The following is a 26289-nucleotide window of genomic DNA, read 5'->3' as shown; positions in this document are numbered from 1 at the left end:
TGCTTGTAGTTGTGTGCACCTGTAGTCCTAGCTACTCGGGAGGCTGAGGCAAAAGTGGGAGGATCACTTGATCCCAGGAGTTTGCAGCTGCAGTGAGCTACGATCGCACCACTGCACTCCAGCCTGGGTGACAGAGCAAGCCTCTGTCTCAAAAAAAAAAAAAATTACATGATAAAGTTAAGACCAGAGAGCAAATATATATGCCTTATTAATATATGCAAATTGCATTTAACTCATCTATTAAAAGACTTTGTTCAGATTGAATCACGAATTAAAACCCAGACACCTGAGTGATTCACTAATTTAGAAAGGTTAAGAAAAGGACTGGCAAACTGTATCAGACAAATAGAATGAAAAGAAAACAGGGCCGGGCACGGTGGCTCATGCCTGTAATCCCAACACTTTGGGAGGCCAAGGTGGGTGGATCACGAGGTCAGGAGATAAGACCATCCTGGCTAACAGGGTGAAACCCCGTCTCTACTAAAAATACAAAAGATTAGTTGGGCATGGTGGCGGGCGCCTGTAGTCTCAGCTACTGGGGAGGCTGAGGCAGGAGAATGGTGTGAACCTATAAGGCGGAGGCTGCAGTGAGCTGAGATCACGCCACCGCATTCTAGCCCGGTTGACAGAGCGAGGCTTCGTCTTAAAAAAAAAAAAAAAAAAAAAATGAGATTTAATTAAAGCAGGATGCTGGCCAGGTGCAGTGGCTTATGCCTGTAATCCCAGCACTTTGGGAGGCTGAGGTGGGCGGATCATGAGGTCAGGAGACCAAGACCATCCTGGCCAACATGGTGAATCCCCATCTCTCCTAAAAATACAAAAATTAGCTGGGTCTTTGGGAGGCCGAGACAGGCGGATCACAAGGTCAGGAGATTGAGACCATCCTGGCTAACACGGTGAAACCCCGTCCCTACTAAAAAAAATTACAAAAAAACTAGCCGGGCGAGGTGGCGGGCGCCTGTAGTCCCAGCTACTTGGGAGGCTGAGGCAGGAGAATGGCGTAAACCCGGGAGGCGGAGCTCGCAGTGAGCCGAGATCCGTCCGGCCACTGCACTCCAGCCTGGGTGACAGAGCGAGACTCCGTCTCAAAAAAAAAAAAAAAAAAAAAAAAAATTAGCTGGGTGTGGTAGCATGCACCTGTAATCCCAGCTACTTGGGAGGCTGAGGCAGGAGAATTGCTTGAACCCAGGGGGCGGATATTGCTGTGAACCATGATCTTGCAACTGCACTCCAGCCTGGGTGACAGAGCAAGACTCCATCTCAAAAAATAAAATAAAAAGCAAGACCCTAAGGAAAAATCATAGCTTTGAATGCTCCTACCAAAAACAGTTAAAATATATGAATTAGAAATAGATGGAAACGGCTAGGTGCTGTGGCTCAAGCCTGTAATCCCTGCATATTGGGAGGCTGAGGCGGGCAGATCACCTGAAGTCGGTAGTTCGATACCAGCCTGATCAACATGGAGAAACTCCGTCTCTACTAAAAATACAAAGTTAGCCTGGCATGGTGGTGCATGCCTGTAATCCCAGCTACCTGGAAGGCTGAGGTAGGAGAATCACTTGAACCCAGGAGGCAGAGGTTGCAGTGAGCTGAGATTGTGTCATTGCACTCCAGCCTGGGCAACAAGAGCGAAACTCTGTCTCAAAAAAATGAATAAATAAAAAAGAAATACTTGGAAATGTGGAAAGAATTTGCAAAGATAAGAAATTATATGTGTTGGAAAACAGGAAAAAATGTCTAGTTGCTTTTCCTTCCTTCCTGTGATCTGAACTTCCATCCTGTATCATTTATCTTTAGCCTGAAGATCTTCCCTTAGCGTTTCCTGTAGTTTGGGTCTTTGGTGACACATTCTCTCAGATTTTATTATGTAAAAATGACTTTATTTCATCTTAATTTTTAATTAATTTTTAAGTTTTAGTGTCAGGGCAATGCTGGCTCCATAAAATAAGTCAGGAAATATACTGTAGTTTGACCACTTAAATTTAATGTAATTAGCAATATAGTTAGGTTTTACTCTATCATTTTGTCAACTGTTCTTTTTAAATTTTTTTCCTGTTTTCCTGCCTTGTCTTGGATTAATCTTATTTTTTTAGTATTTAATTTTATCTTCACTATAGGATTATTTGCTGTATCTCTTTGTTTTGCTGTTTTAGGAGTTGTTTTAAGGTTTGCGATGTGCTTTACATTATTCGCGTCATTTTAGAACACTTCAGGTATAATGTAAACATCTTACAGCTGGATACTTTTCTTTTTTTTTTTAAGAGACTGGGTCGTGCCCTGTTGCCCAGGTTGGAGTCCAGTGGTGTCATCATAGCTTATTGCAGCCTCGAACTCCTAGGCTCAAGTGATCCTCCTGCCTCAGCCTTCCAAGTAACTAGGACTACAGTTGTGTGCCACCACGTCTGGCTAATTGTTTAATTTTTTGTAGAGATGCCATCTCACTTTGTTACCCAGGCTGGTCTCAAACTCCTGGCCTTAAGCAATCCTGCCTCCCTGCAGTGGCTTACAGGGGTGAGCCACTGCACCAGGCACAACTGGATACTTCTATTTCCCCTTCCCGTCTTTTTTTTTTTTGTCATATATTTTATTTCTAAGTTTGCTTAAAGCATATATTTCTTTCTTTAGTTGATTATCTTTTAAAGAAATTATTAAATGAAAAGAATATCTTATGTTTTAACCCTATGTTTACCATTTCTAACACTCTTTATTCTTCTGTATAGACTGAAGATTTTATCTAGTATAAATTTTTTTTTCCACGTGAAGAATTTCCTTTAACGTTTTTGTACACCACCATGCCTGGCTAATTTTTGTATTTTTAGTAGAGACCAGGGTTTCACCACATTGGCCAGGCTGATCTCGAACTCCTGACCTCAGGTGATCCACCCGCCTCAGCCTCCCAAAGTGCTGGGATTACAGGTGTGAGCCACCACACCCAGCCTCATATAGTTCATTTCTTAGTTTCGGGATTTGCCTTGGGTTCTTTTTTAGAGTATTCAAATTTCACCTGAAATTTCCCTTTTTCCCTCCTGTAGATTTTTAAAATATATCTCATAGTTTTTATAGTCTTTGCCAATTTCAACATCTGTGTCATTTGTAGATATGTTTCTATTAAGTGGTTTTCTCTTGAAAATCATATTTTTTCATTTCTAGTAATTTTATTTATTTATTATTTTTATTTATTTATTTTTTTGAGATGGAGTCTCACTCTGTCGCCCAGGCTGGGATGCAGTGGCACAATCTCAGCTCACTGCAACCTCCGCCTCCTAGGTTCAAGCGACTCTCCCGCCTCAGCCTCCCAAGTATCTGGGACCACAGTTGTGTGCCACCACACTCGGCTAATTTTTTGTGTTTTTAGTAGAGATGGGGTTTGACCATGTTGCCCAATCTGGTCTCAAACTCCTGACCTCAAGTGATCCGCCTGCCTCAGCCTCCCAGAGTGCTAGGATTACAGGTGTGAGCCACCATGCCCAGCCTATTGTACACTTTTTATTGCATGTTACATGTTGTTGACTCAGGGTTCTGTTAATTCCCTCTGTAGAGGGGACATTAGCTCTACCAGGTAATTACACATAATTACATATAATGGAAAGGCACAATACTGAAAACATGATAATTGGATCAAGTGAACAGAATAGAAATCCTAGAGTTATACCTACAAATGGGAATATAACTCATGGTTAACATGACATGTCCAATCGGTAGGCTAAAGATGGACTGTTGATAACATTATCAGATAGGTAGCAATTTTGGAAAAAGATAAAGTCCAATCTATATCCCATGTACCATATAGGATAAATTACAATAAATCAAATAATTTAATTTAATTATTAAAAATACAGGCCGGGCGCGGTGGCTCAAGCCTGTAATCCCAGCACTTTGGGAGGCCGAGACGGGCGGATCATAAGGTCAGGAGATCAAGACCATCCTGGCTAACACGGTGAAACCCCGTCTCTACTAAAAAATACAAAAAACTAGCCGGGTGAGGTGGCGGGCGCCTGTAGTCCCAGCTAATGTAGTCCCAGCTACTCGGGAGGCTGAGGCAGGAGAATGGCGTAAACCCGGGAGGCTGAGCTTGCAGTGAGCTGAGAACCGGCCACTGCACTCCAGCCTGGGTGTTAGAGCGAGACTCCGCCTCAAAAAAAAAAAAAAAAAAAAAAAAAAAATACAACGATAGGCCGGGCACGGTGGCTCAAGCCTGTAATCCCAGCACTTTGGGAGGCCAAGACAGGCGGATCACAAGGTCAGGAGATCGAGACCATCCTGGCTAACACGGTGAAACCCCGTCTCTACTAAAAATACAAAAAACTAGCCGGGCGAGGTGGCGGGCGCCTGTAGTCCCAGCTACTCGGGAAGCTGAGGCAGGAGAATGGTGTGAACCCGGGAGGCGGAGCTTGCAGTGAGCTGAGACCCGGCCACTGCACTCCAGCCCGGGCGACAGAGCAAGACTCCGTCTCAAAAAAAAAAAAAAAAAAAAAATACAACGATAACAGCACTAGAATAAAACATGGGAGAATTCCTCCATAACTTTGGTTTGGGGAACGCCTTTCTAACTAGGACTCAGAATCCAAAAACTAGAAAAAGAAAAGGTTAACACATTTTACCACATAAAAATAAAAAAACTTCTGCATGGCGAGAAACACTTGTAAGCAAAGTCAGAAGACAGATGACAAACTGGAGTAAAGTATTTACCACTCATAAACAAGGAAAGAGCTTATTATTTCTCTAATATAGAGAACTTTTAGAGAAAAAAAGATGAATAGCCCAGTAGAAAAAAGGCCGAAGGACCTGAATAGAGAGTTCACAGAAAAGGAAATATAAAGGGTTCTTCTAAAAAGAAAAGTACTAAACTCACAATTAAAGAAATGTCCACTAAAACTCTATGGTAGTAGAGTTTATGACATAGAGTTTTAGTGGACATTTCTTTCTTGTTAGATTGGTAAAAATAAAATGTTTTGACAAAGCACCCTGTTAGTGAGTCTGTGAGGAGAACAAAATGGTCTAACTGCTTTCAAGGGCAATTTGACATCTACCAAAATGTATTTTCCATTTTGACCCAGCAATCCAACTCCTGGTACTTTTTCTTACAGATATACCCATATTTGTATGAAATGATAAATTCACAATAGCATTCATTGTACCGTTGTTTGTAATAGCCAAAGACTAGAAATAATGAATCTATAGGTTTAATTGATAAACCATCAGTGTTAATACAAATCATTGGACTATATATACTTATGTAAAAATAAAGAAGCCATTTATCATAGATATGGCAAGATACTTTGAATTTAATAAGTGAAAAAAAAACAAGTACCAAACAGTGCATATATTATAATATGTTACCATTTGTATAAAAGCATGAAAAATTATATGTATGTATTTACTTATAAAGTTTTTTTATAACTTTTTGCACTCATGGGGGCAAGAGGTGGGAGACAAAATGGAAAGGATAAACATGAGGCAAGACATCTGAATGTATACCTTTTTAGTTCTTAACCATTTAAGAAAGGAAAAGAAAAATATAAAAATATGCCAGGTGCAGTGGCTCATGCCTGTAATTCCAACACTTGGGGAGGTCACAGCAAGAGGACTGCTTGAAACCAGGAGTTTGAGACCAGCCTGGACATAAAGACCCCCATCAGTACAAAAAAAAAAAAAAAATTAGCTGGGTATGGTGGCACATGCCTGTAGTCCCAGCTACTTGGGACACTGAGATGGGAGAATCAATTGTGCCCGGGAGTTTGAGGTTGCAGTGTGAGCTATGATCTCACCTCTGGACTCCAGCTTGGGTGACAAAGAAAGATGCCCCACCCTTACCACCCCTCCCAAAAAAAAAGAGAAAGAAAATATAAAAATAAAACTTGTTATTAAGTTTTATAATTTTCTCTAGCCATTTTTAGCTACTTAGATTTGGTGATGGAGTAGAAAGAGAGATGGATTTATCAAGGATTCAGGCTTTGTCAAGCAAGTGCAAAATGAGAGGGTTAAGGGAGCTCATGTTGGGAGTGATTATAAAGTTAAGTGATTAGTTGAGCATGGAATTTAAGTTGGATAAGAAGAGGGAGAAGAGGCATGGAGTGGGTGAGTGCCAATGTGAAGGGGATCAGAGAAGGATACTTGATATTTTGGAGGTGATGCAGTTATTGCTAATCACAAGGTCTAGAGTAATAACGTGGGGAGTGAATACAGTAGAGTGGAAGATAAGCTCATAGAAAAGTAGAAGAGGTTAAGGAATTGGGCCCATGATGTTAGAAGAACTCAGTATACGGATATTTGAAATCACTGGAAATTAAGATTAGTAGTATTAGAGTTAGTGATACTGAGCCAGGAGCGAAAATTCCTGAGGGGCAAAAAACCTGCATGTGAATATATCACTGCAATGGAGAGAGAGATAATACATGGTATAGACTGATGAAATGATGACATTATATTTTAGAGAAGGGGCCCAGGTGCGGTGGCTCACACCTGTAATCCCAGCATTTTGGGAGGCCGAGGCAGGCGGATCACTTGAGGTCAGGAGTTTGAGACTAGCCTGGACAACATGGTGAAACCCCTTCCCTACAAAAAATACAAAAATCAGCCAGGTGTGATGGTGTGCACCTGTAATCCCAGCTACTTGGGAGACTGAGGCACGAGAATCGCTTGAACCCAGGAGGCAGAGGTTGCAGTGAGCTGAGGTCATGCCACTGCACTCCAGCCTGGGCGACAGAGTGAGATTCCATTTCAAAAAAAAAAAAAAGATTTTAGAGAAGGAAAGACAGTTGTCTGACATCAACGATTAGAAACAAGGAGGACAGTGGTACGAAGGCTGTGGGAGAAAAAAAAAGCTACCACTTGAGGTGTCTTCAGGGAATGAATAGTTAATTAAATCACATGTGGGAAATCTTTGAACTTCACAATTTTGAGTTTTCCGGTGAGATGTGATAGGAATTGGTGTTGGGTGATCTCACTGAGCAGACAGACTTTGCTGTGTGACGCTTTAGCATTAGATGGAGATAGGATTAGTGCTTGCATGGAAAAACTGAAGATTTTGCCAGAAAATATATGATCACCAATTACAAACTCCAGTTTTAGATTGAACAGCATATGTTAGACTTGGGTCACATCTATGAGAGTCTGGATCATTCTACATTAATATTCTTTAGTTTAGGAACATAGTAAATATACAGGGAGAGGTGGTGGATGGTAACAGTTAAGACCTCTCAGGTGTAATTACAAAACAATGGAATACGTACCTTAGAAAATACCTTAGAAATTTTATTCACCCCAGAGATTCAAGCTTAAGATAATTATTAAATCTTTTATTGTAAGATTAAATGAGGCTGGGTGCAGTGGCTCATGCCTGTAATCCCAGCACTTTGGGAGGCCAAGGTGGGAGGACTGCTTGAGCCCAGGAGCTCAAGACCAGCCAGGGAAATATAGTGAGATCCCGTCTCTTAAAAAAAAAAAAAAAAAAAAGGGCCAGGCGCGGTGGCTCAAGCCTGTAATCCCAGCACCTTGGGAGGCCAAGACGGGCAGATCACGAGGTCAGGAGATTGAGACCATCCTGGCTAACACGGTGAAACCCCGTCTCTACTAAAAATACAAAAAAAGAAATTAGCCGGGCGAGGTGGCAGGCGCCTGTAATCCCAGCTACTTGGGAGGCTGAGGCAGGAGAATGGTGTGAACCCGGGAGGCGGAGCTTGCAGTGAGCTGAGATTCGGCCACTGCACTCCATCCTGGGCAGCCGAGAGAGACTCCGTCTCAAAAAAAAAAAAAAAAAAAAAAAATTCAAATGTTATGCTACCAATAAAAATCATATTACAGTTACAATAACTATTCTAGATAATAAACCAACCCAAAATTTAGTAGATTAAAACAACAATCATGGTTGGGCTTGCAAATCCACAATCTGAGCAGAGCTCAGTAGGAATGGCTCACCTCTGTTCCATGTGGTATCAGCTGAAATGGTCTGATTGGGAACTACATGACCCACTTTCAAGATAATTCCCTCACATGGCTTGCAAGCTGTTGCTGACTGTTGTTTAGGGAGGCTTGGTTCCTTTCCCCATGAGCTATCCCATGGGCTGGTTAGGCTTCCTAGGAACATGGTGGGTGGGTTTCCGGAACGAACATCCCAAGAAAGTAAGGCAGAAGTATGATATGTTTTTGTGATCTAACCACGGAAGTCACATAATCACTTCTGCCATATTCTATAGGTTGAGTAAGTCTATAGGTTGAAAGATGTCCTTTCAGGTTCAAGAGAAGGGGACACATAACTTTACACCAATTGGAAGGGGGATGTCAAGATTAAATTGAAGAAGAATATATGCGACGCAAGATACAGCAGTGTCTATCTATGGAAAATATAATCTGCACCAGATGTCTACTAAGGAATTTGCAGGAAAACTAAAAATGCCTATGGCATGTTAGTCATAATCATGAAGTAAAATTTTCAAGTTATTTTTCTCAAGATAGAGATTTTAATTAGACATTTTGGAAAGATTTAAACATTTTTAACTATTTAATTTAATTGGGAGCCTGTACTTATTTTCTTAATTTCGAGATGACTGATAAACAGGAGTTTCCCACCTATACAAGAAGATGTGTCTGCAGAAATTGAATTGTTTAAGAACATGTGGGCACTCCACTTCAGTCACACTAAATTCCTCTTTGACCTGTGTCCCAGGCTTAGCCTATATATTCAGTAGACTGTCTCCTTTCTTGCAGTACCTTCTTTTAGCACCTCTCTTTTCTTTTTAAAAATGTTTCTTATAATTTCAAAAATAGTACTATGATTTGTCATTTTAGGAGTTGGTGATGTTCAGAGATGTGGCTATAGATGTCTCTCAGGAGGAATGGGAATGCCTGAACCCAGCACAGAGGAATTTGTACAAGGAGGTGATGTTGGAGAATTATAGCAACTTGGTGTCACTTGGTAAAGTTATCTAAAAATTAAGAACCTGACAATTCAGAATTCCTCTAACAATTCACAATCTACTTGGAATTTCTTCTTTCTCCCCTATTAATTTAGGGCTAGCTTTCAAATAACTGGATGAATTTTCTCTTTATGTATTGTAGAAACAAGCACAGCTAAATGGAGGGACATTTTCATTTTCCCCATCCTTACATGTTCTTTTGGTCCTTTCTTATAATAACTCTTCTTTGGTGTTTAAGGGGCAGAATTGGAAATCTGCAATGTTAAAGCATAACGCTGTCAAAGAAAGCACTCTGTCTTTTTTTCACGTCCACTGTACTAAATCTACCAGTGTACTAGCATAAGATTAAAACTAGACATGTGGGTTCCTGGAGTGAAGCTTTTTTCTTTCCTGGGTAAGAGTGGTGGGCTGGAGTAATAAAGGTTCATTTACTATTCTCAAAGGAATACCACTCCATTTCCTATAATAAATGTCCTCTTTCATTTTTAATTTTATTTATTTGTTTTTTGAGATGGAGTTTCGCTCTCGTTGCCCAGGCTGGATGGAGTGCAATGGCGTGATCTCGGCTCACCGCAACCTCTGCCTCCCAGGCTCAAGCGATTCTCCTGCCTCAGCCTTCCGAGTAGCTGGGTTTACAGGCATGCGCCACCACGCCTGGCTAATTTTGTATTTTTAGTAGAGACATGTTTTTTCCATGTTGGTCAGGCTGTCTCAAACTCCTGACCTCAGGTAATCACCCGCCTCGGCCTCCCAAAGTGCTGGGATTACAGGCGTGAGCCAACACACCCGGCCTTTTTAATTTTTTCTTCTTTTTTTGAGACAGAGTTTCACTTTTGTCACCCAGGCTAGAGTGCAATGGCGCATCTTGGCTCACCGCATCCTCTGCCTCCCAGGTTCAAGCAATTCTCCTGCCTCAGCCTCCTGAGTAGCTGGGATTACAGGTGCCCGCCACCAGGCACTGCTAATTTTTGTATTTTTAGTAGAAACAGGGTTTCACCATGTTGGCCAGGCTGGTCTCGAAATTCTGATCTCAAGTGATCCACCCGCGTTGGCCTCCCAAAGTGCTGGGATTACAGGCGTGAGCCACCACGCCTGACCTGTATTCTCTTTTAAATGATTTGCCTTTGGAAGTTATTTTTTAAGAACTTTGTACAGTTAACATTTAAAAAATATGAGGCCGGGTGCAGTGGCTTATGCCTGTAATCCCAGTACTTTGGGAGGCTGAGGCGAGTGGATCACCTGAGGTCAGGAGTTTGAGACCAGCCTGGCCAATATGGGCGAAACCCCGTTTCTACTAAAAATGCAAAAATTAGCCAGGCACTGTGGTGGGTGTACTGTAATCCTGGCTACTTAGGAGGCTGAGGCAGGAGAATCACTTGAACCCGTGAAGTGGAGGTTGCAGTGAGCCAAGATTGTGCCATTGCACTCTAGCCTGGACAACAAGAGCAAAACTCCATCTCAAAAAAAAAATTTTAAAAAACAGTATCTCAGGAAGCTTCTTTTTTTTCCTCACAACAAAATAAGAGAAAGCTTACATAAATTTAAGTACTATTTTATTGCCTATTTGTTTGCTTTGTTTGTTATGATCCTGTGTTCATCTGAATATGAGGATTTCATCTCTTCTCCTTTATTTCCTCTCTATCCCTTATCAAGTACCATTTTTATCTGTGATTTATTTTTATTTTAATTAGTTCTAAATTACTGTATTTGGATACATTCATTTCCATCTCATCTCAATTTCTTTTCTTATAACTAGGACTTTCTGTTTCTAAGCCAGCCATAATCTCCTCATTGGAGCAAGGGAAGGAGCCCTGGATGGTTGTGAGGGAAGAGACAGGAAGATGGTGCCCAGGTGAGTGAACAAGCACAGGAAGCCCTTGCAGGGAGCAGACCAGCTGGTCAGAATGTTGGGTTGGCAGGGTTATTTTAAATCAAATACTTAGGGAAAACCTGATTTCAAAACATATTACAAACCTATAGTAATCAAACAGTGTGGTACTGGCATAAAGGTAAACTTGTAGATTAACGGAATAGAATAGAGAGCCCAGAAATAAACCCTTGCATAAATAGTCAAATGAATTTAGACAAGGGTGCCAACACTTCCATGGAGAAAATTGGATTATCCACAGGCAAAGGAATACATTTGTACCCTTGTCTTATACCAGATAGAAAAATTAACTCAGAATGGATAAAAGACCTAAATATGAGATCTAAAACAATAAAAACTCTTAGAAGAAAATATTGGAGAAAAGCTTCATAACATTGGATTTGGCAATGATTTATTGTGTATAACGCCAAAAGCACTGGCAACAAAAGCGAAAAGAGACAAATGGGACTACATCAAACCTAAAAACTTCTGTACATCAAAGGACACAATCTACAGTGTTTATTAATTTTTGTTTGTTTGTTTTGAGACAGGGTTTTACTCTATCACTCAGGCTGGATGTAGTGCAGTGGTGCAAACTCGGCTCACTGCAACCTCTGCCTCCCTGGCTTAAGCAATCCTCTCACCTCAGTTTCCTGAGCAGCTGGAACTACAGGCACATGTCACCATACCTGGCTAATTTTTTAAATTTTTGCAGAGATGAGGTCTCACTATATTGCCCAGGCTGGTCTCGACCTCCTTAAGCAATCCTCCCACCTCAGCCTCCCAAAGTGCTAGGATTACAGGCATGCGCCACTGTGCCCAGACTGTTTATAATTTTTTTTTAAAGATTCAGGCTGGGCTTAGTGGCTCACACCTGTAATCTCAGCACTTTGGGAGGCTCAGATGGGAGGATTACTTGAGCTTAGGAGTTTGTGACCAGTCTGGGCAACATAGCAAAAGCCCTGTCTTTACAAAAAATTAAAAATTAAAAAATTAGCCAGGCATGGTGGTGCATGCCTGGAGTCCCAGATATTCAGCAGACTGAGGTGGGAGATCATTTGAGCCCAGGAGTTTGGGGCTACAGTGAGCCAAGATTGTACCACTTTACTCCAGTCTAGGTGACACTGCAAGATGCTGTCTCAAAATAAATAAATAAAAGATTCATACAAGTTGCTTTGCTAGGTGATGGGAATACATTTTTAAAGTGTTATAGAGACATTTTCAATCTAGTAGGGGATCAAGAATACATGGATGGATATTCTAATAGAATCACTAGGCAAAAAAATAGTGTTGATTAGAAATTAGGAAAATTAAGAGAAAGTAATATATGACTATATTGAGGAGGTAGAGATGGCAGAGGGATGATTGAGAAGAAAGGAGATCAACCAGGAAAGTTTGGGGTGTGTAGGCCAAGAGCAGATCCATTCTATAGGCCAGAGTTCTTTGATGATGTCTATGACTCATTGAAGCGCTATAGGCTGAACGTGGTGACTCGCACCTGTAATCCCAGCACTTTGGGAGGCCACGGTGGAAGGATTGCTTGAGCCTAGGAGTTTGATACCAGTCTAGGCAATATAGTGACACCCTATCTGTAGCCTAGCATGCACCTGTAGTCCCATCTACTCAAGAGGCCGAGTTGGGAGGACTGCTTGAGACTGGGAGGTCAAGGCTGCAAAGAGCCATGATTCTGCCATTGCACTCTAGTAACAGAGCAAGACCCTGTCTCAATAAATAAATAAATAAATAAAGTGCTACAGAACTGTGAGAGAATACATTTTTTTTGTTTTAAGCCACCCGGTTTGTGGGACTTTGTTAATGGCAGCCCTAGGATTCTAATAGAGAGGAATCATGGAAAAATGATACATATTCTCATACATGTTTTCATGTAAAGATAACATTCTTTTACCAGTTTTTTAATACCTGGTTAGGCTTTTTCATTGGCATGGATTTTCTTTAAAAAAAAAAACTTTATTTTGAAGTAATTATGGATTCACAAGAGGTTGCAAAGAAATGTACAGGGGAGTCCTCTGCACTCCTTTTGCAGCTTCCCCCAGGGTTAATACCTTACCCAACTATAGTACAATGCCATACCAAAAAATTGACATTGCTACAATTCATAGAACTTACTCAGATTTCACCAGTTATACATGCACTCATTTCTGTGTGTATATTTATAGCTCTATGCAGTTTTATCACATGTAGTCTTGTGTCACCACCACAACAGTCAAAGTACTCAACAATACCATCACAAGACTCCCTTGTGTTACCTCTTTATAGCTATATTTGTCCCATTCCTCTTTTTCCTATCCCTTGTGATATGGTTTGGCTGTGTCTCCTCCCAAATCTCATCTTGAATTATAGCTCCCATAATTCCCATGTGTTGTGGGAGGGACCAGGTGGGAGATAATTGAATCATGGGGGCAGTTTCCCCCATACTGTTCTCATGGTAGTAAGTGTCACAAGATCTGATGGTTTTATAAGGGGTTTCCCTTTTCGCTTGGCTCTCATTCTGTCTTGCTTGCTGCCATATAAGATGTGCCTAATTATGTATTTTTAGTAGAGATAGCGTTTCACCATGATGGTCAACCTGGTCTTGAACTGCTGACCTCAGGTGATCTGTCCGCCTCGACCTCCCAAAGTGCTGGGATTACAGGGGTGAGCCACCGCACCCCGCCCACACACTTTCAAGGACCAGATCTAATGAGAACTCACCATTATGAGGATAGCACCAAGGGAATGGTGCTAAACTGTTTATGAGAAAACCACTCGCATGATCCAATTACCTCCCACCAGGCCCCACCTCCAACACTGGGGATTACAATTCAACATGTGATTTAGAGGGGATACACATATCCCAGCTGTATCATACAGCCACTGTGGAAAACAACATGGTAATTTCTCAAAACATTACAAATAGAATTGCCATATAATCCAGAAATTCTACTTCTAGGTATATACATAAAATAATTGAAAGTAGGGATGCAAACTGATGGGGTTTTTTGTTTTGTTTTGTTTGTTTTTGTTTTTGAGGCAGAGTTTCACTCTTGTTGTCCAGGCTAGAGTGCAATGGCGGGATCTCGGCTCACAGCAAGGGCCGCCTCCTGGGTTCAAGCAATTCTCCTGCCTCAGTCTCCCGAGCGACTGGGATTACAGGCAGGCGCCACCACGCCCAGCTAATTTGGTATTTTTAGTAGAGATGGCATTTCTCCATGTTAGTCAGTCTGGTCTCGAATTCCGACCTCAGGTGATCCGCCCGCCACAGCCTCCCAAAGCATTGGGATTACAGTCATGAGCCACTGTGCCCGGCCTTTTTTTTTTTTTTCGTGACAGAGTCTTGCTCTGTCACCTGGTGGAGTGCAGTGGCACGATCTCAGCTCATTAAAACCTCCACCTCCTGGGTTCAAGCGATTCTCCTCCCTCAGCCTCCCGAGTAGCTGGGACTACAGGCACGCAGCACCATGCCCAGCTAATTTTTGTGTTTTTAGTAGACACAGGGTTTCACCATGTTGGCGAGGATGGTCTCCATCTCCTGACCTAGTGATCCGCCCACCTCGGCCTCCCAAAGTGCTGGGAGTACAGGAGTGAACCACCGCGCCCAGCCGCAAACTGATGTTTTTACACCCATGTTCATAACAGCATTATTCAAAATAATCAAAAGGTGGAAGCAACCCAGTGTCCATCAATAGATGAATAGATAAACAAAATGTGGTATATGTATACAATGAAATATTATTCAGCCTTAGAAAGGAAGGACATTGGGCTGGACACGGTGGCTCACCCCTGTAATCCCAGCACTTTGAGAGGCCAAGGCGAGTGGATCACCTGAGGTCAGGAATTCAAGATCAGCCTGGCCAACATGGTGAAACCCTGTCTCTACTAAAAATACAAAAATTAGCCAGGCATAGTGCTGAGCGCTTATAGTCCCAGCTACTCATGAGGCTAAGGCAGGAGAATCTCCTGAACCCTGGAGGAGGAGGTTGCAGCAAGCTGAGATCGCACCACTGCACTTCAGCCCAAGCCACAGGAGTGACTCTGTCTCAAAAAAATAATAAAATATATAAAAAGGAAGGACTCTCTGACACATGCTGTAACTTTGAAGAACCCTAAGGACAGGGTATGCCACGTAAAGTAAGCCAGTCACCAAAAAACAAATGCTGCATGATTTAATTTATATGAGGTATTTAGAGTAGTCAGGTTCACAGAAACAGAAAGCAGAATGGTGGTTGCCAGTAGCTGGGGCTAGGAGGGAATGGAGAGTTGTTCATCAGTATAGAGTTTCAGTTTTGCAAGATGCAAAAGTTCTGAAAATTAGTTGCACAACAATATGAATACACATACGACTACTGAAGTATACACTTAAAAATGGTTAAGGTGGTAAATTCTATTTTATATGTTATTTTACCACAATTTTTTTTCTAAAAATACTAGAGGTATATTGTAAGACTAGCTGTGTAAGGGTTGTATTTAAGCCTACAGAAAGAGTGTAGGTTGAGAGGAGGGCTGGTCAGAGACATTCCAACATTTAGAGGTCAGGGAGAGGAGGAGGATGTGTTAAAGGGAACTGAAAACAAGTGGTCAGAGAGGTAAGAAGATAACCAGGAGAAGGCCGGGCGCGGTGGCTCAAGCCTGTAATCCCAGCACGTTGGGAGGCCGAGGCGGGTGGATCACGAGGTCAGGAGATCGAGACCCTCCTGGCTAACACGGTGAAACCCCGTCTCTACTAAAAATACAAAAAAACTAGCCATGCGAGGTGGCGGGCGCCTGTAGTCCCAGCTACTCGGGAGGCTGAGGCAGGAGAATGGCGTAAACCCGGGAGGCGGAGCTTGCAGTGAGCTGAGATCCGGCCACTGCACTCCAGCCTGGGTGACAGAGCGAGACTCCGCCTCAAAAAAAAAAACAAACAAAAAAAACCAAAAAACTAGCCGGGCGCGGTGGCGGGCGCCTGTAGTCCCAGCTACTCGGAGGCTGAGGCGGGAGAATGGCGGGAACCCGGGAGGCGGAGCTTGCAGTGAGCCGAGATCACGCCACTGCACTCCAGCCTGGGCGACACAGCGAGACTCCGCTCTCAAAAAAAAAAAAAAAAAGAAGATAACCAGGAGAATATGTTATACAGGAAGCAAAGGGATTGATTAGGTGTGTTGTGATGCTGAAGAGTTAGGTAGAGTAAGAATGGGTGCTTGAGCACTGATTTTGGCAAGGTGATATTCTTGGTGACCTTAGCTAGAGCTGTTTCAATACAGTTCTAGGAGTTGAAATATATATGGGAGCGGACTACAGAGAAAATGGCTAATTTATACAGTCATTTGATTTAAGACAAAGGTAAGGAAAGGATGGTCTTTTCAGTAAATGATACTGAGTCAATTGGGTATCTGGAAAAATAGAAAGGTTGATTCTGACCTCACACCAGAAAATGTAATCCAGGTGGATTATAGATCTCAATAGGAAAAGTAAAATAGTTAAATTTCTAGCCGGCTGCAGTGGCTTACGCCTGTAATCCCAGCACTTTGGGAGGCCGAGGCGGCCAGATCACCTGAGGTCGGGAGTTTGTGACCAGCCTGACCAACATGGAGAAACCCCATCTCTATTAAAAATACAAAATTAGCCAGGTGTGGTGACGCATGCCTGTAATCCCAGCTACTTGGGAGGCTGAAGCAGGAGAATCGCTTGAACTCAGAAGGTGGAGGTTGCATTGAGCTGAGATTGCACCACTGCACTCCAGCCTGGGCAACAAGAGCAAAACTCTGTCTCAAAAAAAAAAAAAAAAAAAAAAATTACATTTCTGGAAGACAATATGAGCATATTTTCGTAACCTTGGGATTGGATTACTTAAAATTGATAATTTTTGTTCCTGACGGGCGCAGTGGCTCACGCCTGTAATCCCAGCACTTTGGGAGGCCGAGGCAGGCAGATCACGAGGTCAGGAGATTGAGACCATCGTGGCTAACACGGTGAAACCCCGTCTCTACTAAGAATGCAAAAAATTAGCCAGATGTGGTGGCGGGTGCCTGTAGTCCCAGCTACTCCGGAGGCTGAGGCAGGAGAATGGCGTGAACCCAGGAGGCGGAGCTTGCAGTGAGCCGAGATGGTGCCACTGCACCCCAGCCTGGGTGGCAGAGTGAGACTCCGTCTCAAAAACAAAGAATTTTTGTTCCTTAAAACATATAAATTAACCAGGCGTGGTGGTGCACACCTGTAATTCCAGCTACTCAGGAGGCTAAGGCAGGAGAATCACTTGAACCTGAGATGCAGAGGTTGCACTGCACTGAGCTGAGATTGCGCCACTGCACTCCAGCCTGGGTGACAGAGCAAGACTCTGTCTCAAAAAAAAAAAGAAAAAATATATATACACTCACATACACACACGTATATTACACATATATGTATATATAGTAATATATGTATATATTACTAAGAGAATGAAAGTGCCAGTGCCAGTCCTAGAGTGGGTGAAGACATCTGTAATGCATAACTTGGTCATATATAGCACTTACAAAGAGTTTCTATAAATCATTAAGAAAAGACAACCCAGGCCGGGCTCAGTGGCTCACGCCTGTAATCCCAGCACTTTGGGAGGCCGAGGCGGGCGGATCACGAGGTCAGGAGATCAAGACCATCCTGGCAAACACGGTGAAACCCCATCTCTACTAAAAATACAAAAAAAAAAAAAAAACTAGCTGGGCATGGTGGTGGGCGCCTGTAGTCCCAGCTTCTCGGGAGGCTGAGGCAGGAGAATGGCGTGAACCCGGGAGGCGGCGGAGCTTGCAGTGAGCAGAGATCGTGCCACTGCACTCCAGCCTGGGTGACTGAGCGAGACTCTGTCTCAAAAAAAAAAAAAAAGACAAGACAACCCAGAAATCACCCACATGTCCAATTTACTGATGAATGGATAAACAAAATGTGGTATATCCATACAATTCAGCCATAAAAAGAAATGAATGCTACAACTTGGCTGAACCTTGAAAACATGCTGCGTGGAAACAGCAAAACCCAAAAGGTCACATATTGTATGATTCCATTTATATAAAATGTCTAGACTAGGCAAAATCACAGAGACCTAAAACAGATTAGTAGTTGCCCAGATAGGGGAAAGGGGAAAGTGGGAAGTGATTGTGAGTTTTAGGTTTCTTTCTGGAGTGATGCAAACGTTGTGGAATTAGATGATAGTGATGGTTGCACATCATTGAGAATGTACTAAAACTTATTGAATTGTGTACATTAAAATGCTTAAAATGGTGAGTTTTATGTTACATGACTTTTACATTAAAAATCAGTAAAAATGAGGCCGGGCGCGGTGGCTCAAGCCTGTAATCCCAGCACTTTGGGAGGCCGAGACGGGCGGATCACGAGGTCAGGAGATCGAGACCATCCTGGCTAATACGCTGAAACCCCGTCTCTACTAAAAAATACAAAAAAACTAGCCGGGCGACGAGGCGGGCGCCTGTAGTCCCAGCTACTCGGGAGGCTGAGACAGGAGAATGGCGTGAACCCGGGAGGCGGAGCTTGCAGTGAGCTGAGAGCCGGCCACAGCACTCCAGCCTGGGCCGCAGAGCAAAACTCCGTCTCAAAAAAAAAAAAAAAAAAAAAAAAATCAGTAAAAATGGACAAAAGGCCTGGATGGCAGTTTATTAAAGATATCCAGTTGGCCAATAAACATATAAAAAAGTGCTCAGCCTCATTTTTCCTTATGGAAATTGCAAATTATACTACGATGTAAACACACATGCCAGGATGACTAAACATAAAAAGATTGACAATAGCAAGTGTTGATAAGGATGTAAAGAATCAGAACTCTCTGACAGCCTGATGAAATTTTAAATTAGAATTTTATTTATTTATTTGTTTATTTATTTATTCATTTATTTTTGCTTTTTTGAGACAGATTCTTGCTCTGTCGCCCAGGCTGGAGTGCACTGGCACATCTCAGCTCACTGCAACCTCCACCTCCTGGGTTCAAGCGATTCTCCTCCCTCAGCCTCCCAAGCAGCTGGGATTACAGGCACCCACCACCACACTGAGCAAATTTTTGTATTTTTAGTAGAGACGGGGCTTCACCATGTTGGCCAGGCTGGTCTCAAACTCCTGACCTCAAGTGATTTGCCTGTCTCAGCTTCCCAAAGTGCTGGGATTACAAGCATGAACCACCACACCTGGCCTAAATTAGAAAATCGTTGCATAATGTCAACTACAGCTGAAGAAATTTATATCCTATGATGCAGCAATTTCACTCCAATGTGCATACCCAATAGAAAAGAGTAATTATTTCCACTAAAAGAAATGTACAAGAATGTTCATAGCAGCACTAATCATAATAGTCAACTATCGGAAGCAACCAGAATGTCCATCATTAGGTGTATGGAAAAATAAATTGTGTTAGAATGGAATGCTGTATATAGCTATCAGTCTCAAACTTTTTATTCTCAGGATGCCTTTATGCTCTTAAAAATTATTGGCCGGGTGCGGTGGCTCAAGCCTGTAATCCCAGCACTTTGGGAGGCCGAGACGGGCGGATCACGAGGTCAGGAGATCGAGACCATCACCTGGCTAACACGGTGAAACCCCGTCTCTACTTAAAAATACAAAAAAAAAAACTAGCCGGGCGACGAGGCGGGCGCCTGTAGTCCCAGCTACTCGGGAGGCTGAGGCAGGAGAATGGCGTAAACCCGGGATGCAGAGCTTGCAGTGAGCTGAGATCCGGCCACTGCACTCCAGCCTGGGTGGCAGAGCAAGACTCCGTCTCAAAAAAAAAAAAAAAAAAAAAAAATTATTGAGAACCCCAAGAGCTCTTGCATATGTAGATTATATCCTTCAATATTAACTGTATTATAAATTAAATCTAGGAAAAAGGAAATATTCATTTAATTCATTTAAAGATAATGAACTGGCCGGGCGCGGTGGCTCAAGCCTGTAATCCCAGCACTTTGGGAGGCCGAGACGGGCGGATCACAAGGTCAGGAGATCGAGACCATTCTGGCTAATCCGGTGAAACCCCGTCTCTACTAAAAAAATACAAAAAAACTAGCCGGGCGAGGTGGCGGGCGCCTGTAGTCCCAGTTACTCGGGAGGCTGAGGCAGGAGAATGGCGGGAACCCGGGATGCAGAGCTTGCAGTGAGCTGAGATCCGGCCACTGCACCCCAGCCTGGGGACAGAGTGAGACTCTGTCTCAGAAAATGAAAAATAAAAAAAAAAAGATAATGAACTATATGTTAACATAAATCAGTTATGTTTTCCAAACAAAACAAAAATATTTAGTGTGAAAAGTGGCAATGTTTTTCATTTTTTGCATATTTCTTTAATGCTGGGATTAAAAGAAGATAGGTGGATCTCACATCTGACTCTGAATTTAATCTATTAAATTAAAACTTACTAGTCTGTCTTGTTCTTTGAATGGTTCTCTTACCTATGGTACCTGTTTTGTAACATGGTTCATTAGTTATTTGGAAAATATTGCTCCAATTCGTTATGCAGATCTTCCAGACTTTGACACATTTTCTTATAAAATAGCCAAAAAATCATACTTGTTAATAACACCACTCATCTAATCAGAAAAGTCTTTAAGTATTTGGAAGCTGTCAAGCTCACAGGGGCCAATACAAACTTTCCTAAAGTCTAATTTTGGCCTGGTGTAGCGGCTCATGCCTGTAATCCCAGCACTTTGGGAGGCAGAGGTGGGCAGATCACCTGAGGTCAGGAGTTTGAGACCAGCCTGGCCAGCATGGTGAAACCCCGTTTCCACTAAAAATACAAAAAATTAGCCGGGCGTGGTGGCGCACACCTGTAATCCCAGCTACTCGGGAGGCTGAGGCAAGAGAATCGCTTGAACCTGGGAGGCGGAAGTTGCAGTGAGCTGAGATCATACCATTGCACTCCAGCCTGGGCAGCAAGAGTAAAACTCCGTCTCAAACAACAGCAGCAGCAACAACAACAACAACAACAAAATAGTCTAAATCTTGCCAGGCGTGGTGGCTCACGCCTGTAATCCCAGCACTTTGGGAGGTCGAGGCGGGTAGATCACTTCAAGTCAGGAGTTTGAGGCCAGCCTGGCCAACATGGTGAAACCCCATCTCTACTAAAAATACAAAAATTAGCCGGGTGTGGTGGGGTGTGCCTGTAGTTTCAGCAACTCAGGAGGCTGAGGCAGGAGAATCACTTGAACTCAGGAGGTGGAGGTTGAAGTGAGCTGAGATCATGCCACTGCACTCCAGCCTGGGTGAGAGTGAGACTCCATCTCAAAAAAAAAAAAAAAAAAAAAAAAAAACACCAAAAATAGTCAAAGTCATAGAAGCAGAGAACAGAATAATGAGATGGGTAGGGGAAATGGGGAGATGTTGGTCAGGAAGTATAAAGCTTCAGTTATGCGGCCAGGCACGTACGCCTGTAATCCCAGCATTTTGGGAGGCCGAGGCGGGATCACGAGGTCAGGAGTTCCAGACCAGCCTGGCCAACATAGTGAAACCCTGCCTCTACTAAAAATACAAAAATTAGCCGGGCGTGGTGCCTCACACTTGTAGTCCCAGCTACTCAAGAGGCTGAGGCAGGAAAATCACTTGAACCTGGGCAGCGGAGGTTGCGGTGAGCTGAGTTCGCTCCAGCCTGGTCAACAGAGCGAGACTCCATCTCAAAAAAAAAAAAAAAACAAAAGATAAAATAAAGCTTCAGTTATGCAAGATGAGTGGAGTCTGAAGATCTGACATAATATATTATGACTCTAGTTGGCAGTACTGTATTGTATACTTGAAATGTGCTGAGGGTACATGTAAAATGTTCTCACCAGCAAAAAAAAAAAAAAAAAAAACAGTTAACTATATAAGGTGATGAACATGTTACTTAGCTGACTGTGGTGATTATTTCATAATGTAAATGTATATCAAATCATCAGATTGCATGCTTTAAATATATAAATTTTAACTGTCAATTTTCCCTCAATAAAGTGGGAAATAAAGTGTTTCTCAAAAAATAATAGTGTTCCTCAAAAACAAATATTGAGAAATTTAACTATGAATGGTATCATAAATATTTACTTACATTGGTGCTATGTGCTAAGAAATAGAAAAAAGTATTTATTAAATATGTAAACACTTTTAAAATTTTTCTTGTGTTGTAAATACTTTACATGAGATCTACCCTCTTAGTAGATTTTTAGGTGTACAATGCAGTGTTGTCAAGTGTGGGCACAGGGTTGTACAACAGAACTTTTTTGTTGTTGAGATGGGGTCTCACTCTGTTACCCATGCTGGAGTGCAGTGGAGTGATCACAGCTCACTGCAGCCTGGACCTCTCAGGCTCAAGCAGTCTTCCCACCTCAGCCTCCCAAGTAGCTGGGACCACAGGTGGTGTACACACCACTACACCCGATATTTCTCTTTTTTTTTTTTTTTAGTAGAGACAAGGCCTCGCTACGTTGCCCAGGCTGGTCTCAAACTCCTCGACTCAGGTAATCCTCCCATCTCAGCCTCCCAAAGTGCTGGGATTACAGATGTGAGCCATCACACCAGGCCAGATATTTCAATAATAAAAGTAGTCTCAAAAAATAAAGAAACCTGGCCAGGCATGGTAGCTCACACCGCTAATTCCAGCACTTTGGGAGGACGAGGCAGACAAATCACTTGAGGCCAGGAGTTCGAGACCAGCCTGACCAACATGGTGAAACCCTGTCTCTACTAAAAATACAAAAAAAAAAAAAAAAAATTAGCCAATGTGGTGGCATGTGCCTGTAATCCCAGCCACTTGGGAGGTTGAGGCAGAGAACTGCTTGAACCTGGGAGGCAGAGGCTGCAGTGAGCTGAGACTGTGCCACTGTACTCCAGCCTGGGTGACAGAGCAAGACTCCATCTCAGAACAAACAAACAAACTGGCCAGGCACGGTGGCTTATGCCTGTAATCCCAGCACTTTGGGAGACCAAGGCGGGGGGATCACCTGAGGTGAGGAGTTCAAGACCAGCCTGGCCAACACGGTGAAACCCCATCTCTACTAAAAATACAAAAATTAGCAAGATATGGTGGTTTGCGCCTGTAATCCCAGCTACTTGGGAGGCTGAGGCGGGAGAATTGCTTGAATCCGGGAAGTGGAGCTTGCACTCCACTTGCAGTGAGCCGAGATCACACCATTGCACTCCAGCCTGGGGCACGGAGCAAGACTCCGTGCCCCTGTCCCACCAAAAAAAACATACTCTGTCTCAAACAAAACAAAACAAAACCCAACATCCATTTTCAAGTATAAGAAATACATATTCTCAGCCGGGCACGGTGGCTCAAGCCTATAATCCCAGCACTTTGGGAGGCTGAGACGGGCGGATCACGAGGTCAGGAGATCGAGACCATCCTGGCTAACACGGTGAAACCCCGTCTCTACTAAAAATACAAAAAACTAGCCGGGCGAGGTGGCGGGCGCCTGTAGTCCCAGCTACTCCGGAGGCTGAGGCAGGAGAATGGCTTAAACCCGGGAGGCGGAGCTTGCGGTGAGCTGAGATCCGGCCACTGCACTCCAGCCTGGGAGACAGAGCCAGACTCCGTCTCAAAAAAAAAAAAAAAAAAAAAAAAAAAGAAATACATATTCTCGCCAGGCGCGGTGGCTCAAGCCTGTAATCCCAGCACTTTGGGAAGCCGAGACGGGCGGATCACGAGGTCAGAAGATCGAGACCATCCTGGCTAACACGGTGAAACTCCGTCTCTACTAAAAAATACAAAAAACTAGCTGGGCGAGGTGGCGGGCGCCTGTAGTCCCAACTACTCGGGAGGCTGAGGCAGGAGAATGGCGTAAACCCGGGAGGCGGAGCTTGCAGTGAGCTGAGATCCGGCCACTGCACTCCAGCCTGGGCGACAGAGCCAGACTCCGTCTCAAAAAAAAAAAAAAGAAATACACAGTCTCAGCCAGGTGCAGTGGCTCACACCTGTAATCCCAGCACTCTGGGAGGCTGAGGTGGGCAGATCACCTGAGGTCAGGAGTTTGAGACCAGCCTGGCTAACATGGTGAAACCCCATTTCTACTAAAAATACAAAAAATTAGCCAGGCGTGTTGGTGCGTGCCTGTAATCCCAGCTACTCGGGAGGCTGAGGCAGGAGAATTGCTTGAACCCAGTAGGCGGAGGTTGCAGTGAGCCGAGATTGTGTCATTGCACTCTTGGGCAACAAGAGCAAAACTCTGTCTATAAAAAAAAAAATACATATTCTCTTTTCATTGTATAATAAAATATTAGTCTAAAATGAAGCATTCTTTTGTTTCCATGTAGGTACATGGAAAACTTGGGGATTTCACAATAATTTCTTGGACAATAATGAGGCTACAGACATAAAAGCAGGTATAAATAAATACAGTTTTTAAGAGCACAGTAGAAGTACTGATAACAAAGCTAATCTCTGAAAGTACATGTTTATTCCCCAAACCTACTATAGAAACTTCTAGAACACACAGAAACACATAATCACGCATTCTGTTAGATTTCAGAATGTGACATTATTGCACTTCTAGTAGTCTCTCAGAAACTCCCCTGTCCAGTGGTAAGAGAATAAGTAAAAAAGACAAATGTCTCAGGATTAGTATGAAAATAGCTTTGACCTTATAGACTTCCTGATAGGGTCTCAGGTATCCTCCATGGTCCTGGGACCACCCATTGCGTACTGCTGCTATATAGTAATGAAAATGAAGAAACTACTACTATATGTAATAGTACAAATGAACTTCACACATGATACTGGACAGAAGGTACTGGAGAAAAAAAGTATATCCTATATCATTCCATTTATTTGAAATTCAGAAATAGACAAAAACCACTGCATGGTGTGAGAAGGCAGGATACTGCTTACCTTTGGTGGGTAAGGTAAGCCCGGGAAGGGCCTTGAGGGCTCTGGGTTCCTGGCAATGTTCTGTTTCTTGGTTAAGTGGTGGTTTCACAGGTATGTTCACTTAGTAAAAACGTCTTCTGTAAGGAAGTGATGTAGAAAAGTGTGTGTTTGTGCTTATATCTGTACCTAATAAGTATGTGTGTGAGTGTAGTGGTTGTTTTAAACATGTCTGCTGGCCAGGTACAGTGGCTCATGCCTGTAATCCCAGCACTTTGGGAAGCCAAGGCGGGTGGATCACCTGAGGTCGGGAGTTCAAGACCAGCCTGGCCAGCATGGTGAAACCCTGTCTCAACTAAAAATACAAGAATTAGCTGGGCATAGTGGTGGGCACCTGTAATCCCAACTACTTGGGAAGCTAAGGCAGGAGAATCGCTTGAACCCAGGAGGCAGAGGTTGCAGTGAGCCGAGATCGCGCCATTGCACTCCAGCCTTGGCTACAGAACAAGACTTTGTGCCCCTCCCCCACCAAAAAAAAAAACACACACACACCATGTCTGCCATTTCTGTGACAGTCCTTGAACCCCCCCACCAAAAAAAAAAATGGAGTCTAACTTCCTGCTTTGAAAATGGGACAGCCCTAAGTGACTTGTTTCCAGCAAATAGAACTACTTTGTGATTTCTGAGGCTAGGTCATAAAAGTAGACAGCTTGTGCCTAGCATATGCTCACATACCCTCCCTCCCTCCCTGCATTTCCCATATGCTTTTGGAGTCTTGAGTTGCAGGTAAGAGGGCATCTGTTACCTTGAAACAGCTATGCTGGGCATACCATGTAGAGAGACCACGTAAGGATAGAAAGCCTCAGGCATCATAGCTGTTACAGTCCCAAGCTTTACATATTTCCTCAGGTCTGGTATCAGACATGTGAGTGAGGAAGCTATTGGAATGATCCAGCCTGACCAATGTGTGACTGTCACTGGAGAAACACCAAGTAAGGAATGCCTAGTTGAGCTCAGTTAATCCTCAGGACTGAAAGATAATGATAAATGGGTCTGGTGTGGTGGCTCGTGCCTATAATCTCAGCACTTCGAGAGGCTGAGGTAGGAGAATCACTTGAAACCAGGGGTTCAAGACCAGCCTGGGCAATAAAGTGAGATCTTTTCTCTACAAAAAAAAAGATTTAAAAATTAGCAGGGCATAGTGGCGCACCCCTATAGTCTCAGCTTCTCCAAAAGCTGAGTGAGGTAGGAGGATTTCTTGAGCTCAGGAGGTCGGGCCTGCATGAGCTGTGATTGCACCACTGTACCCACTCTCACGTGGGTGACAGAGCATGACTTAGTCTTCACTAATAATTACAACAGCAGTAGTAATAGTAATAATAAATGGCTTACTGTTTTAAGCCACTCAGTTGGAGTGGCTTGTTATAGATAAGCAAGTACATGGTTTATTTATGTATGTGTTTATATATAAAATCAGTGCAGTAGATGTAGGAGTGAATAGAAACATGGAGAGATGTTCAGTAGTTAATACAAATTTAAGGGCATTAAATGATTGATTGTCAACTGTTATCTTTGTATTGTTTCTCTTCATCTTAATTCCTTTTCCTTAATAATTTAATTCATTTATTCAGCAACTGATTATTGAATACTTATTATATTGTAAAGGTTGGTTTTATAGTGATTTCTCTATCCTTGAGTAGCTTTGTGGGTTAAAAAAAAAATACACACAC

At 43.0% G+C, this 26289-nt stretch overlaps 1 protein-coding gene across 2 annotated transcripts in view; it reads left to right on the top strand.

The window, feature by feature from the left end:
• Positions 1–26289, top strand: part of ZNF461 (zinc finger protein 461) — a 33030-nt gene that overhangs the window by 3187 nt on the left and 3554 nt on the right. The window contains exons 3-5 of one of the 2 annotated variants that reach the window (XM_010385648.1): positions 8788–8914; positions 10672–10767; positions 24010–24078. In XM_010385648.1, coding sequence (XP_010383950.1) covers positions 8788–8914; positions 10672–10767; positions 24010–24078 — 292 coding nt within the window. The remainder of the gene's footprint in view (positions 1–8787; positions 8915–10671; positions 10768–24009; positions 24079–26289) is intronic. The other variant, XM_010385649.1, reaches the window with a different exon arrangement.

Source organism: Rhinopithecus roxellana, chromosome 12 (genome assembly GCF_007565055.1).
Source record: "Rhinopithecus roxellana isolate Shanxi Qingling chromosome 12, ASM756505v1, whole genome shotgun sequence".
NCBI classification, from domain to species: Eukaryota; Metazoa; Chordata; class Mammalia; order Primates; family Cercopithecidae; genus Rhinopithecus; species Rhinopithecus roxellana.
Note: the sequence above shows the minus strand (reverse complement) of the source record. Positions and strands in the feature narration are given on the sequence as shown.